The 16,314-nt window shown below is 40.4% G+C and overlaps 1 protein-coding gene and 1 long non-coding RNA gene across 2 annotated transcripts in view; one reads left to right on the forward strand and one right to left on the reverse strand.

The window, feature by feature from the left end:
- Nucleotides 1–10,026, forward strand: part of plxdc2 (plexin domain containing 2) — a 103,136-nt gene extending 93,110 nt beyond the window's left edge. Inside the window, exons 12-14 of the mRNA XM_039617464.1 lie at nt 2,441–2,479; nt 7,423–7,589; nt 8,364–10,026. Of these exons, the coding sequence (XP_039473398.1) occupies nt 2,441–2,479; nt 7,423–7,589; nt 8,364–8,483 (326 nt within the window). The 3' untranslated portion in view covers nt 8,484–10,026. The remainder of the gene's footprint in view (nt 1–2,440; nt 2,480–7,422; nt 7,590–8,363) is intronic.
- A 3,927-nt stretch (nt 10,027–13,953) lies between these two features.
- LOC120441854 lies at nt 13,954–14,820 on the reverse strand. The gene is made up of 3 exons (XR_005614317.1): nt 14,747–14,820; nt 14,500–14,558; nt 13,954–14,125 (listed from the first exon to the last, which is right to left on the reverse strand). It is a non-coding gene; the product is annotated as an uncharacterized LOC120441854 (long non-coding RNA).
- Nucleotides 14,821–16,314: the final 1,494 nt, after the last annotated feature.

Genomic DNA, 16,314 nt, shown 5'->3' on the forward strand with positions numbered 1-16,314 from the left:
TCGTAGGCTTTAGTAAACACTACTCAGTGTGTTGTGCAAAACGCATTTTTGTGGCTATTTGGAGGAATTTAAGTCATCAGGATGGTGTGTAGTTCATAGACTCATGATAAACTAGAGTGTCTTTGTTCATTTGTGTTATTTTTCCATAGCTTTTAGAAAGGAAACACATAGGAATATGATATGAACAGGACGGAGTTTAAATGATCTGCCTCGCCTGTGGGGACTCGATGGAAAAAAGGTGTAATTAGGGCTCTCTGGAAGTTTTTTAGTTAATGGTGTGGCTCAGGAAACACAGCAAAACAATCTTTCCCAGTCTCTTCTTTTGGCTCATGTGAGGTCAGTGCTTTGTTTGACCTCAGATGTTCTGACTTTAAAGTCTAAGATTAAAGCTAATCATGTTCTTGTGGGTTATTGCTCCTTTACAGTGAAACCCTCGAAGTGTCTTGAAAGTCTCCAGCTTCCTGTAGCAAATTCTTGTTGATTTGCTTTTGTCTGTGCTGTTCTCATTCTGTTTATCTCTTTTATTTTGTGCTTCTGGACGAGCTTTAACTGAGCTTTAAATTTTTATTTTCCAACAACTAAATCTTAAAAATGGTCCCCAAAAGTGTAGTTAGTCTAAAAAGACTTTCCAGTGCATGTCTGCAGTGTTTCGATCTCATTTGTCGTCCATTTTTAATTTTTTATTGAACTTTCTACATTCAAGTCTGGGTTATCTTTTATTTTGTGTTCCCCCCCAAAAAAGAAGCATTTTTTTCATGGCTAACTCCGGCAGTGGCTGACCTTTTCCATCGCACACCCATTAATCATCTCGTGGGGGCTGAGTTTAAACGTCCGGGCCATCTCGGTCGGGGTGCTCGACGCGCTGCTGTGATGAGGATAGATGCGGTGAGTTCACGAAGGGAATGGGAAAAACGCCTCGCTGTGAGGCAAAACACAACGAGTCGTCCCACAGATCAAACCGGGGCGTGGTGAGAGGCCTGGCAGACAGCATGAGGAGTAAAATGCACGGCGTGTGTATGTGTTGGTATCCGTGAGTTCAGGAGGTCGTGCTGCGGTGTTTACATTTGTTATCACCCACGGTCTGACAGCGGATCAGTTTCGCCGGCTATCCCCTCACTTGTCAGCTGCAGGGGTCAAAGGTCAGCTTAGATTACAGGCTGGGTGGCTCATGCAAAAGCTGCAGGTGGACATAAGAGCGAAGGAGGGAAAAAACAGACTGGAGAGGATGAATGTGTCTGCGTGGGTGGAGGCTTGTTTGGGTGTAAGGGATGGAAACGTCTCGTCTCTCACTCTGCTCACGTACTTAATATGGCTCCCTCTAAGGAACTAGTCACTTATAAAGTGAATGGAATTTTTGCAGTAATATGTATTTTAAGCCATGATAGCTACACGGCACTGGGGATAGTTGTAAAAGCAATTTATTTCCCACCTTCCACTGCATGTACAACCTCCAGTAGTATTAAAGTAATGAAAAAAAGGCCTTATGTCTTACCAGGTCAGGTTATTTGTTGATGTTTTCCTCCACCTTTTTAAGCCTTAAACACCTCATACTTATTTAACATTAAATCAGTTTGTCCCCTATTCTATAAAAATATGTGTCTGCTAGCTCTCTCCTTTTTCCCATAGACTTTAATGTTTTATCAAAATGATTTCCAACACAGGTGAAAGTAATCCGGGCAAGGAAAGCGAAAGGACAAATACAGGAAGTAAAACTAAAATCTAGCTACCAAAATACACTGTGGAGTGAGAACAAGGGGAAATTAGGACCAATTAAATGATTTTCTCTGGGCAAATGTGCAGCATGTATAGATTACAAAAAACAGCGCATTTTAAGTGGTTCCGGGTCATTTATAGTCTATACGCCTTCACCTAAATAGACATTTCTGTGAAGGAAGAGCAGGTAATTGCTTTGTTGGCTTCCTCGCACTGAAACGGTAATATCAAATTCACAACCCTAACTCTGCTGTGCGACGTGCAGCCACTTAGAGAACAATATCTTTTAATGATTCATTTCAGTCACTAAAATGCACTTGCATTGCTCTTTTTAAAAACTGAAATCCTTTCGAATTAAATCATCCGGTGAAATGCATCTGTGTGATGTGTGGGTCAAATTTGCATAATGTGAATCCTATGGTGTGTGTAAATGGCTGCTACCCTTCGAGGAGAACTGGGTCATGCTACATTTCCATATTTCGCATGTATAGTTAACCCCAGATTGCTTTTATGTGCCGAATTACGAATGCTGAACCATTATATTCACAGCATTCATTTTTAATAGGACGTTAAATATAGTAAAAGAAGATGGATCGCTAATGAAAGAAGCTTCGGCTCATTTGGGACCATCAGCGAGTTGTTTATGTTGTCAGAAACAAACAACAAAGAGAAATATTGATCATTGTGTCTGACGCTCGTGGTTCTTTCTGTCTTTGCCTCCTCACAGATGACACCAAGATCGCTCTGCATCTCAGAGACAACCAGGGTAGGTCCCCGATTTTCACTTCTGTGCCATCCGATAACTGTTGAGGCTAAGCCGCTGCTGCTTCCTGTTGTTTTTATTATTGTTTGTTTCTCTGTCTCCTGGTTTGACTTTACCGCTGAGGCATCTGTCCCTGATTGCTTTTTTATCTTTTGGGGGACATGTGGCTCAGTCAGTTGATAAACTTTATCCAGCAGCTGACTGTAATGCTTTACTGTCCTCTGTGGGTCCCAGCGATCAATTATGGTGTCTGGACCAATGCGAGTAAAAGCAACAGAGATAGAGGCAGTAAGCCCTTAGGCCCAGTTGGATTTATTTAGCATCATGTGAAAAAGAAAGTTGAGCCACTATTAATTTTAAGGGGAGATTCAAAACATTACACTGTCATTATTTATTTAACATAATTTAGGCCAAAATGCAGGAGAAATGTGTGAAAAATTGCTTTGCTTAACTCGTATTGCTTTGTCAGTTTGCTGGTCTGGAGCATTCAGGTGTGTGTTAACACAGTGCCAAGGAGGAAAGACGTCAGAAATGATCTTAACGAGGCAATTGCTGCTGCCTGTTAATCTGTGGCAATTTCCAAAGAAGATTATTCACAAGTGGAAAACCTTCAAGGCAGCTGCCAATCTTCCCACGAGTGGACGTCCCAGCAGATTTACCCCAACGTCAAGAAACTGCAAAAAACCCACATGCATCAGTGCAACAACACAAGTGACTCCTGTTTGGCTATTCATTTGCTCATATTGTCTCATAAATACTAAGAAATGGGATTATTCATAACTTGCAGCTGCTGTTTTATCAAGTGAGGAGCTACGATGTTAAAGTTAATTCACCATCATTATTGTCTTAGAGCCACAGTATTATAAGTCCAGCTGCTTTTTGCAAACAGTGACGTCTACTGACTGCTAAAGCAGAATTTTCTGATCCTGTGTAAAATGTTCTAATGATATGAGATAAAAACATGAGAACAATGCCCTCAGCATAAAATGTACATAAACCATGAACATTTATAGTTGTACAAGCAAACTCAAAACATTCAAATTAGACTTTTGGGGATTCAGAGGAATCAGCTAACGTTAAAGATACTATAATGTTAGATTGAGGTTGTGGCGTTTTTCACAGTGATTACCCTAAAATGTCAGATCTAATTTGACACTGTTGTCAGGAAAACAGCAGTTTTTTCTTTCAATGTGTTTTAGTTGGTATTATGTGTGTGGGGGGGGAGGAAAAAAAACATCCAAACTCCTGAAATGACTTTGAACTCCATCAGTTTTCGGAGATAGCCTCTCAAATGTTTCATTTCCTGCTCGAAAGGAATTGGAAATCCACGGCTTCTATCACACTTTCATTACACAAACGCTGCATGTTTCCCATCACTTGAGCACTCTTGTGCTGGCGCCTGGTGCTGCGATGATATCTCTTTGCATATTTTTTCATGCATCTACCCTTTATCGTTGCATACCTGGCAGTGGTGTTATTCAAGGTGAAGTTAAATTGTGAGGAAAGGACTGAAACATAAAAAGCGAGAAATTATATTGGCTTTTCCTCTGTAGTGATTGTATTGCTATTATAACGACTCGGTTGTATTTAATCAGCCTGCTTCCTGTCAGTTTGTCTGGGTGATCCAGCATGTTTAACTCAGCCTGGTTTGGTCTGACCTTGACGGTGACAGGAAATGCTGAGGTGATTACAGCTCCAATAAGAGCCAAGATAAGAAACAACAGGAGCGAGCCGCCCTTTTTTCGGGAGCTGCTTCTCAGCGCTACTGCTCCCCAACTCCTATGTACAAAAAGGCTGAATTATAGGTCTGCTCAGTTTGTGTTGTTGGTTTCCTGAAACCCATTAGCCAAGTGAGAGAACAGTTGTACTCCCATGTGCCAACCGTGGCACTAATGTGGAGCTGAAAATGAACAGATTGGCTCGGTTTCCTCTGGTCTCATTTGTCCTCTCTCAAAATCTCTAATGTATTTTATTGCTGTCTAAGAGCTCTGTCGTCCATTAGTGCTCAGGTCCTAGCAGTCATAAGGACAAAGCTAATGAGGAATGAATTTGTGTGCTGTACACCTACCACTTTGTCACTATCCAACTGTATTGTGCTGCAGTGTTAAATACTCCCACCATTACAGTATTCATATACTATATTTTCATATTATATAAAATACTTATGTATTTTAAGCCATGCTGGCTCTGGTGTCAGTAAACTGAAGTATTTCTATAACCGAAGTTACATCAATGTAAGCTCTTTCTGTGATAAAAATAAGAGCATTCAAGAATTCTTTTTTTTTTGCAAACTTGATATTTTGTGGTTGTTTTGTAGACAACACTGGTTCCCAGCCGTCATTTCATACTCCCACCAAAGTATCCAGTCAGACAGGCTCAAAAACTCCTCCGCCAGCACCACCTCTCATCTTTAAAGATGTTCATTTGAGCCTGGATAAGGTCGATTTTCAGCTTATCATTATCAGTTATGGCTTTCAGTAATTTGTCCTCTTTTAGTTCCTACTTCATAATACTCTCCATGTATTATTGATCAATAGAAACTGTTTCCCAGACTGCCAGATAATTATTTTAACAGCTAGCCAGTGATTTCCAAGTTTTTATTCTCAGTTTTAGCTAGCTACTTCAGCTGTTTATTAGTAGGTTAGCCAAAAGTTTCATCTATATATGCATATTTTGAGCAAACAGTTTCAAAGTATGGTATAGATCAAGCTGTCTGGCATTATAGAGGTAATTAAAATCATCAACAGTTTATGGTCCAGTAAATTCATTTTAATGTGTATGATTCTGAAAACAGCGATGAAAAAATACTTTATGTGCCCCAAATGGTTGATTTGTTCTTCTGGACGTAAGGTTTTCAATGGGAGAAACATTTCATTGAAATCTAGACGCATCTGGATGTCCAGATGAACAGAATCAACCTTTTGGGATTTACTTACCTGGATGATTGAGCATGCATCAAGGCAATGCTTTAGGTGCTTTGATTATGTCAGTTGTGCACTATTAAGGTGTTTAAGTATGACTACAGTTTTTGCCTCAGTAAAACATATAAATGTGGGTTTTTTTTTGCATGTTTCCACAGTTTTTCCACAGTCTTTAAAGTCTTGTCTAGCTCCACTTTTCACATAATACATCTGTTATTGGACACATGGCTGCAATGAGCCTGGAATTCACACAGAAAATTTTGCTTGTTTCACCAGACCACTATCACCCAGTGTATGTGATATTTTGAGGCCTTCGCTGCTGTCTTATTGGCTTAGACTCAGAAGAGTCCAGATGAAACTCTCTGTGCCAGAGCGCTGGGCTCCTCCAGGGGTCGGACACTCTCTGCTTGCATTCTGCTGGTTTTTAGCTGCTAGGCTTTTGATTTCTCATTGTGCCTACATCTCCGCTTAGCCACATGCCCCCCGCTAACCTTCCAACACCCCCAACTAACAGCTTGTCGCATCGTTTGGGCTTCCAGCTGAAGCAGGAGATGGCTCTGTGCAGCTCCAGCAGACAAACACATGGGAAAGTGTCTTGTCTCTGAGAAAAACAGAGCATGCTCAGATCGTGTGTTTACTACATTAAGCGCAAAAGCAAGGATGTCAAGCAAGAATCCCGACTCACTGCCTTCATAGCTGATGGACGAACGATGGACACAGTTGGGTTGTCAGCATTGCCGACCATCAGTTGTTTTGTTTCAGCACAGCAAATTATCCATTTGTTGTTTTTATTTTTCATTCCCAGTTATGGTGGGCACATAATGTCTACACAGACAAACACATTAACAGTGAATTCCCACACACATTGCACAGATTTGATTACAACCCGAGTACGCCGGAAATCAATGAGGCAGAGAGCCAGGGGAGAGGCTGCTTGGCTGACAGGCCGAGTGGTGGGTATTGCTGCTAATTAAAGCCGGGGAGGAGCCCTGGAGAGGTTGCCAGGGTGGCACAGAAGGAGAAAAAAAAAGCTTTGTGAGTACACGTGGCCTGAACCTGCTATAAATCTGTGTGAGATGAGGTACAACATGAAGGCAGAATCCTTGCTGGGTTATGTTCTCTGCTGGGACACTGTTTGTATTTTCTGACATTATTCTGTGTATTCTTCCCTCTGACAAATTGCAGAGGAAGTTCTCTTAGTTTTTGTATTTTTGTCTGTGTGTGTGTTTTGTGAAATTGTGCCCCCAAAGATGAAAACTGAGATTTCCCAGTAGGTTTACAGGCTGCTGTGATCATCTTCAAAAGAACCCTCAAAACACCTGCTGGGTCGACTTTGAGGTTCAAATATAAATCTGATAAAGTGCTTTACAGACTAGCGCTGACTTCCAAGACCAGCTGAAGGCCCGTCGCTACTTACAGCCTCTTCGGTTTGCAGTGCCACGACTTAAGGCTATAATAGGACTTTATCAGCAGCTATAGACCTTCCTCTTCCTCCCATCAGGACCAGACACTGCTAACCTTGGTGCGGGATTAACTCTTACTCGCACTTATGGGAGAAGAGAACTGCTCTTGAATGCCTAAAAAGCCTTCAGAACAATCGTGCCAGAGACTACTAAAGACCCAGTTGTACAGTGAACCTTGAATTTGTTCTCCAAGTGAAAGAAATGTCCTTTAACCATTCAACAAATACTTTTAGAGTCACTGAAAATGAATCAGACGTGCATGGCTGAATGAGAGCGGTGCATTTGTTAGGTTTTAAAATGAAATGCCTTTTTCCTAGTGTGGTGACACGGAGCGAAAGCTGAACTTTAAGGCATATCGGCACAAGCAGGAAAGGAGCGTATTGATGAATAATGAGTGTCCCCTGCTGGTCGACAACAAAACTGCAACGAAACCAGAGAAAATATAACACTTGCTTTAAGCATGTGGCACAAAGTGATAATTAAACCAGCGGTGCTTAACAATCTGAAATAGCAAACAGAATGCGTGTGTGACAACATAATGGCTTCTTGTTTTGTTTTCCAGTGATGCCAGCTGACAGTGCTGTAGACAGGGTGAAAGGCACTCATCCTCTTCACACTGGTTTGATCCTGGGCATCTTGCTGGTGATGCTTATCATGATTGCAGGCGTGCTGATCACAGTCTACATCTACCATCACCCGACCTCTGCAGCCAGCCTCTTCCTTATCGAGGTGAGCAGCGGCACCAGCGGGAAAGAAAGTTCATCCTTGATCTCGGCGTAGTGTTTCTGACATCAGAGGGCTGATTGTCAGTCTTACACCTTGACATAAATTACTTATTATATTTTCCTGTGTTATTGTTTTTTTGCTATGGAGAGGTTTATTAATTCTGGTTCTGAGAATGAAACCGGCTAACATTCATAGGTGTTCTCAATAAGCTGAATATATCTAATTTCCGAAAAATGCAGACAGCCATCATTTGAAAGTGAAGTATAATATATGTTTTGCTAGTGTGCATTCAGTGACTGGTTGGTGAGTGGTTTCTGGAGGCTAGTGGGACTCACAAGGGTGAAATTAGTCACAAAGACGTATATAGTGGTGCACCGGATCAAAGCAGATGACCATTGTTGGCCATGGTTTGTATGACACCTAATGGCTGCAAACAGTAAGCAAACCAGAAACACTTTCTTTCAAAGTTAAAGTTGATTTTACTTTGAAAGCAAACAATATCCATTTCTGGTTTGTGTTGCACTCTTTCAATTTTTACTGCCTCTCCACTGTTAGGTGACAAGTAAGTCACCATCTTTCATGCAAACTACAGGTAACCATGGAAATATGCTAGTGACCAATGGGGTCTTAGGTGCGGGGCACCATACGCTGTATAGATGTCAAGTTAGACACTGAAATAAAAGGGCTTTAGGTGAATGCACTACACAGCAACCCTAACCTTTAACCCTGACCATATTTGTTGCCTCTGACCTTCAATCTTTAACTTCTCTCCTGTAGAGACGTCCGAGCAGGTGGCCTGCCATGAAGTTTCGCCGGGGGTCGGGTCACCCAGCCTACGCGGAGGTGGAGCCAGTGGGCCAGGAGAAGGAGGGCTTCATCGAGTCCGAGCAGTGCTGAGGGAGGAGGAGGCATCCACATCCCTACCTCCCCTCCGCAGCCTCCCTCCTGTGCTAGCCCTCCTCTCTCCTGCTCCACGGGGACTTCTGACCTGGAACCTCCAGGATGCACTTATCGGTGGAGGAGCTCAGTGTACACAATGACTCGTTAAGACTGTACAATCGGCCCATTGAGCGCTAGATGAGACTGGATACAGTAACCGGTGACATGAGAAAGCGAGACACCCCTGAAGACTATCCCCAGACATACCCACTGTTCAGCTCCCGTTAGCAAGGAGCTGAGCTGCCGGGGGGCAGAGGGAGGGAACAGCGCAGACGTCATCGACTCTGCATTCGTTAAGCGTTTTTACGACTGCTATCGCGTTGCCATGGTGGGACTGTACAGCTTGACTGATAGCCGTGTGTCTGGTTGGGTTGGGGAGCAGGGTGAATTATACAATATATATTTTCAGAATCAATACAGAGTGTGTGAACAAAGATGTCCACTTTATTGTCCATGGGGGTTACACATTATAGGCCTTTGCATATCCATCAGGTTTTTCCTTCTTTTCCTTTTCCTTTCTCTATGTTTTCACAGGGGTTGGCGCATTTATCTGTACAGACCGTCGGTATTGCTTTTCAATACCATAGCAGGCTTAATTGACTTTTCCACAGTCCACTCTGCACAGAGAGGCTGTGGCTGCGTGATATGACGCAAGCTGAACTCGATCGATCACAGCTGGGAGTAAAGCTCTGAACATTCGGCATGGGTGTTGAATTAGTTTGTGATTTTTGGGGGCTGGTTTCATTTTGTGAAAATGAAGTATAAGGTGGGGGGTTTTTGTTGTTGTTTTTTTTAATGGGTGATGGACACTATCCTTCCCTTTTGCATTGATTTCTTTACTGCCGTGCCATTTCGTCCCTGAGTAGAGTTTGCACTTCTTCTTTTTTTTTTTTCTCATTCGACATGTGGTACTAATGCAAAATTACAAGACAGGCGCTTGTGAGTGTGAATATATTTTCTGGAGTGTAAGTGATTCTCGTGTGTGAATACAGAAGACAGTATACAGTAGTGATTGGATATCCACCTGCTATATGGCTGCATATATTTGAGCTGGCTCTTATTGATTTTACTTAGAAGTATCTGGATACAGTGCTTGAGCCAGAAAACACACTGGTCTGATTGGAGATTTGATTCACTTTTACAGTGTCGGTTTATTTTCCAGTTGTTGCCAAGCGTAACCAGTTCTGTGTCCACATTTAATAGCTGTCATGTCACCGTAGTAATGTATATACCAAGGCCAAAACATTTGCAGATTCAGGTAACTCATGGCAAACATTTGCAGTATAGCAGTGATGAGACTCTTCTTTTCTTATTTTTTATGAGTGGCCTTTTTTTCTCTACTTTTTTACTTAAATGTGAATATTGTTCTAGTCATTGCTGTCACAACAATTCACTCATTTCAAGAGAAAATCATGTTTTACACCAATGATTGTAGACTCATTTATACAAACTAGAGCTCAAAATCCTGGAGTTTTACTGAATAATAAAATGTGCAATATTACATCTGTTAATTTCTATGGTGAAAACGCATAAGAACTCCAATCATCTGAATTCTTTTTATTTACACTTTGTTGACATTGAGACCAAAGACTAATCAGAATTTCAGTCACATGTATTTACCTCAACCTCCCCCCACAGACTCCATACCTCTCATTAGGCAGGATATGCAGGTTTAGTTGGTTAAAGCACGGACTGTACACAAAAGATGGAAGTAGCCACTGTGACATCACTCAGTGGTTAGCAAATTCCTGATCATATGCCTCAACCCTCAATTTAAAAAAAATATTATGTCATTCTTTATTCAGGTGGCTCAATGGTGTAGCAATTAAACAAGCCTTATATATGAATAACTAACCAGTTCAAGAGGGGAGGAGCCATTAAATCCACCTCCAGGCTTTACAAGCTACTGTATTCCTTCCGTTGGCCCCAAACCTGGATAAGTGAGAAGGTTTCATCAGGAAAAGCATCCAGCCAAATCAAATATGCGGATCTACCTTGGAAATGAGGGAGCAGCAGTAGTACCTTCATTATGTTATATTCAATAAGATTTGAAACTATCAGCTAAGGCCATGAAAATGGTTTGAGGTAAGAGATCAACGACGCCCAAGGGCAGTTTCCCGTAGACCTCTACACACGAAGGTTTTGTTTTGTTTTCCAAGCAGAGGAGTCGACCTCTGCTGGACATGAAAAGAAATTGCAGGTTTTCGCTCCAAACTGATGTCACTTTTCAAACCAGGAAGCTACATCCATCCTTTGTGTACAGTCTATGGATTAAAGTGATGCTGTGCAAGTATTTTTGATGTCATAAAAATTAGACATCCCTGATTAGCAACTGTCCAGTAACTTTTTACAATTCCAGGCACAGTAAAGCTTAAGCTTTGGATTATCAATACATTTAAAGAGTTCTACTGCCAGTGTCTCTTAGTAGCCTTTCGCTGAATAACCCAAATTACAAGAGGTAAAATGTCAGTCATTAGAAATTAACAGTATGCCTATCTATCTAACTAACCTACTAATTTTAAGTTTGCATCATCAGCTAACAAACGAGCCCTGGAAGAAGAGTTTAGGCTTGATATCAATATGATATATCAACAACCCCAGTCAGCACAGTGATACCTGTGTTATACATTCACTCCCTTTCTCCAAAAGGTTAGTAAGGCTTTTAACAAAGTTCAATCAAACAAATGTGGCAGTCTGCTAGTACCAGCGTAGTCACAACGTGTAAGCAGGTACACAACTAAACATACAATTACAACAGTAGTAAGCGTACTTAAGCAACCAACCTTTGTGTTTTAGTTGCTTTGTTCATTTTAGAGGAACCACTACTTTGCCTGTTTGGTTAAAATACATGTTAATCTACACGGAAAGCATAGGGGCCTGTTTCGAATCAATACATTCTCTTACATTTTATAACGTGTGCTGGGAATATTTTAATTCAGTGAACTTATATTAGCAAAGTTTAGCAACAGTTTAGATTTTGGCCTACAAAAGTCTGATTTTTCCTGTCATTCTGAAATGGGTTGTATTGGGGTTTTTTAAACAATACTAAAATCTCAGGTGGTGAAGTTGCCACCACTTTGTCCTGTGTCCTTGGAAAAAACACATTGTTCAAGTGCAGTAAAGTCCCACTAGGTGAGCAAAGTGAACAGAATCACTTCCTAAAAAATCTTTTAAAATTATTCCGTTTAGTTAAGGTCTTAGTTACAAGCAAGTTTCAAGCACATGTACAGAGTGGGCAGTTCAAGTCACACACTCACATGGAGGCAAATCTTTTCTCCAAGGAGTTTGGACAAGACAATCAATGGACTAATTCATCAAGCTGATGCGAAGCCACATGAGCAGAAATCATGCAGCGTTATTCTGGCCCCATTTAAGTAAAAAAAAAATAAGACGACTCTACTGTCCATGTTAAGTGATTTCAGGTGAACGTCAGCTCTGATTAATAGACTCCAACTGTTAAAATCAGGCGAAGCAAATTCAAGCCCAATGATGAGGTTCAGCTTAAAAGACTTTAAAAGTCATTTTCACTATCAAGCAAAGAAAAGTTTAAACTGCCAAATTAGCATCACCCAGATTTGTCCTTGGGGTTTTGTGGGAAGTAACACTTTTTTAATACTTTAGTGTGTTCAGAAAGATATTTATGATTTTCGAAGAGTCACACATGGCGTAAAATCTTAACTACATGAACTACATCGTGGTCACATGACTTTAACTTTATGATTACTAAATTTAGCCACTTGTTATCAAACTCCTTATTCGGGACACACAAAAGCTTAAAAGTTTCACAGCTGGGAACGTCCTTATGTTGTTAGCCAATGAGGACATCCTAAATAATCCTTCCTTGTTGTGTTTAAAATGATCATAATTTACAATATGGAATTTATGTCCTATTACCTGAAACTAGCAACTGAGCAAATAAAGTAATTAATTTACTTAGTGTAGAGCTTTAAACATGGCCATTAAATAAGGGAGCAGCTGAAAGTAAAGTGTATACTGAGGTCACAAAGCAAGGGAGGTGAGTGTAGTTTCCCCATAAACTTCTTTCATGGTACAGTTGGCTTCACTTTTCACAGCTGGAAGCTATGTCTGCCTTTTATATTTTCTATGGCTCTGAGTCATGTTAGCCTGTGTCACTCTATACACTAGTCATTCAGTCAGTGGAGCTATGCGGCTGGGTCGTGGTTCGTGACATGCATCGCAACAGTATTTCTCTAACAATTGTGAGCCGATGGCTTCTCCACACCTCCAGGTCCATTTTTTTTTTTTTTTAGTACCGGTAGATCAATCCCTGTGGAGAAATGCTCTTTGAAAGTGATCAAATCATCCACTTATCGTACAGTGCCACCTGAAACTGCAAGTGTTTTTACGACTGCTGTGAAAATGCAGTCCGAGAACGTGACCGGAGGTCACATTTGTTTGCACTGAACACATTTACAAAAGCTGAAAACATTTCAGTCACGCAGCATTGCCAGATGGAAAAAATATTATCCTAGAAGATTACAGTTATTATATTTTGAGGAGCAGTATTGTACACAAGTCAGATTGGCAGAAAAGATGTCATGTGAGAAGATGTGCGCAGGCACAGGTGTAAGCTGTAGTCCATTGTCCTAAAATGAGGCAGCCTCAACTTATTTCAAGTACTATGTGTTGTAAAATAATGAGATTGTGAAATATTATGGGACATTTGCCACACAAGTACAATAGTTTTCAAACTCTGGCAATGCTCTGATAGTGGAAACTGGGTTTTCTAGCAGCAAAGTCTTCACTTGCTTCACTGGACCTGACTAATGGCTTTCACTGCCACTTTTAACAAAAGCAGCACAGTTGTGTCATTGGGATTGGGTACTGCTGTTTTCTTTGCTCTCTTATGAGTTGGATTAAATGATACTGAGTCACAGATTCAGCAAATGTTCCAGGAGCTCAACATAAAGATTCAAGAATTGGAGTTTTCTTCCAGCTGTGACGTTGGTTTTATCTTATCATGACACTTTCATAGCAAACAATAAGACTCGAAATCATAAAGTATCATAGCTGTCTGTAATTTCTGTAACTACTGTCGTTTTGATTACATTTGAAATAATAAAAAAATGTTGGTAAAAACAGTCACATGTCTGTTTCTTTGCATGGTCCACCAAATTATATGTTTCTTTTGTTTAAGCATGCATGTCCAACTTCTTTTTGATTCTACTATACTGGTATAAATATACTACCATATCTTTAGTATATTTAATGAAGTTGTGCAGAAATTTTATAGTTACAGACCCTCGCAGAACATAGATTCAATTTAGTAGATTTAGTAGTAGTAGATTCATTTAGTACTTTTTGGATTTGCATTAATTTTTCCAACATTTGTGAGCCCTTAATTTAAGTACAAGACTTAAAAACACATTTAAAGGTGTAGTCAGTTATTTCTTTTTTAGTTTATGTAATAGAAAAAAAATAATATTTTACTCATAAATATACATTGATTAGTGTGTAATTATGTCTTCCAAGAAGCTAATGGAGTCTCATAAACTGGTTTGTGGAAGTTGCCATGTTGACCCACCATCTTGAACACAATGGCAACCTCTTGCCTCATCTCTCGAAGTGAAGTCGGGGCTCTAACACATGAAAACATGCATAAACATACTTATTTATTCCAGATATTATCACAGCTGCTTATTATCAGCAGTTTAGACATACAACACTCCCGTCTCTGGAATGTTAAACAGCTGGTTATAAGCTAACATTATGCCAGCTAATCTCAGGCTCCAGTATCCTAAAAATAACACATTCCCCTTTGTAACCAGTTTGATTACATTCTCACATCATATCAGAGTTTATTCACTACCTGTGTAACAATGTTATATCCACTTAAGAGACTTTCACTAACACCACCTAACAAAAGCTGAGGATAACTCTGGCTAGTAGCTGCTAACAGATGCTAACACTAGCAGCACTGCCAAAAAAGATAAGGATATCCTGAACAACTCACCACAGTATTGCCTTCATCTGTCAGAAGTGAGCTTCACTGACTTCATGTGTGATAGGTGGCTGATGAAAAGAAGTTATAGCAAATGAAAGGTCTTCATTTCTCCTACATACATTTTGACATTAGGCTCATCTTCTAGCCAACTTTTCCTTCTGAGTCCAAATTTTCTAACACTTGGAAATATAGCTTATGGTATGGAAGTTCTTTATAATAGTTTGGACATGTAACACTGATCAAACAAATTTGGAACCTGAAGAAGATTTTCAAAATCCTTCCGATGTGAGGGCACAGAAGGGCCTGGATCACAGAGGGTCTTGCTGCTTCTGAAGGGGGGCAGCTGGGAGGCACTGATTAATTTTTCATGGACTGACAGCAGGGATTTAGTATTTCCCTGAAATACTGAATCCTGGGAGGGGGTGAGCATTATTCAGACTTACAAATGAAAGGCATTCCAAAAATTGAATATCTTGTTTGGCCATGAAGTTTTCTGACACCTGTGTTTAAATGATCTCCCGTCCCTGAAAGAGAGCATGACAGTGAAAAATGCTGCACGCTCGGTTTATGAGAAACCCTTGGATCAGGTAGATTTTGGAAATGCCTCACTGCAGATTGAGGAGATGGAGCTCTACAGCAGTACAGAGAGAAAGCTGAGCAAACAAGACAGCAGAGGGGAGATAGAGACAAGCTGAGCAAGCTAGAAGCAAAAAAAAAAAAAAAAGCATGAAAAAGGTTTGAGTAAGGGGGGAAACATTACCGAAGGAGCAAGGCAGAGGTGTTAGATTTCAGCTGTTTGTTACAGAGACTGATTCAGTGCTGCAAAGGACAATAACAGAATTCAAATTATCTAATACAAGTAGTGCTGTGTGTGCCTCTAAGAGGGCCTGAGGAACCAATGGAGTGTGCTACACAAACACAAGCCCGGCATGTTGTACCTATAAACAGTAATCAGCGGGTGTTAATAGCTAGACAGCCAGCAATTACATTCATCAAATCAAGTTAATCGCTCTATTGTGGCCAAGGTCACACCACAGCTGTGAATCATCCTGCTGCTGGTCACCTCTGTGGTGATTTACTCCCATCTAGTGGGCAAAACAGAGAACAAAACTACTGCCCATGAAGGAAAATAAATCAGACAGCTACTGTCTAAAAGTAAGTACGCTCTTTTTCTAAAGTTTGACATACTAGGAAGTAATAAAAAAATCCTCTGAATCCACAGGTCCTAAGATTATTAAAACACAACCTCAGATGAACAACACATGACAGATTGCAACGTTCAATTATTTATTTAACAATGATTAAGATCAAATGCAGAAGCAGTGTATAAAAAAATAAGTGCACTACCATATCTCAGCATGGTAGTGCACTTATCCAGCTGGCTGTTGCTAATCAAATGCACTTGATTAACTGATCATCAGCAAGTGAGAGCACATTAAATAAAAGCAGAGGGTTCTTGCAGGTCTGCAGGTTAAATGTTAAAATTCCAGACAATATAATTAGAAAACAGGCCATACCTGTTCAGGAAAAAGACTGACCAAGTATGGCCTGTTTGGAAGGGATGTTGGTATTTACTTAGTGTTTCATTTAGAAATAGGCTGCCCAGTATTATTTAGTTTTTTTGTTAAGTTTTCATCTGTTCCCAGTTTTTTACTTCTTGTTTTATTTTGGCAAACTTTTGCTCAAGTCGTCCTTGTTTTAGTTTTACTTCCTTTGTCTTGTTTTTTTGATTAGTTTCAGCTGTTCTTACTTCCCTTAACTGCCCTTTTTTGTATATACTTTGGCATCTTGCCGTGTTTGCTTCCTTGCTTATGCTTGGATTGA

This window comes from Oreochromis aureus, linkage group 9 (genome assembly GCF_013358895.1).
Source record: "Oreochromis aureus strain Israel breed Guangdong linkage group 9, ZZ_aureus, whole genome shotgun sequence".
In the NCBI taxonomy this organism is placed as follows: Eukaryota; Metazoa; Chordata; class Actinopteri; order Cichliformes; family Cichlidae; genus Oreochromis; species Oreochromis aureus.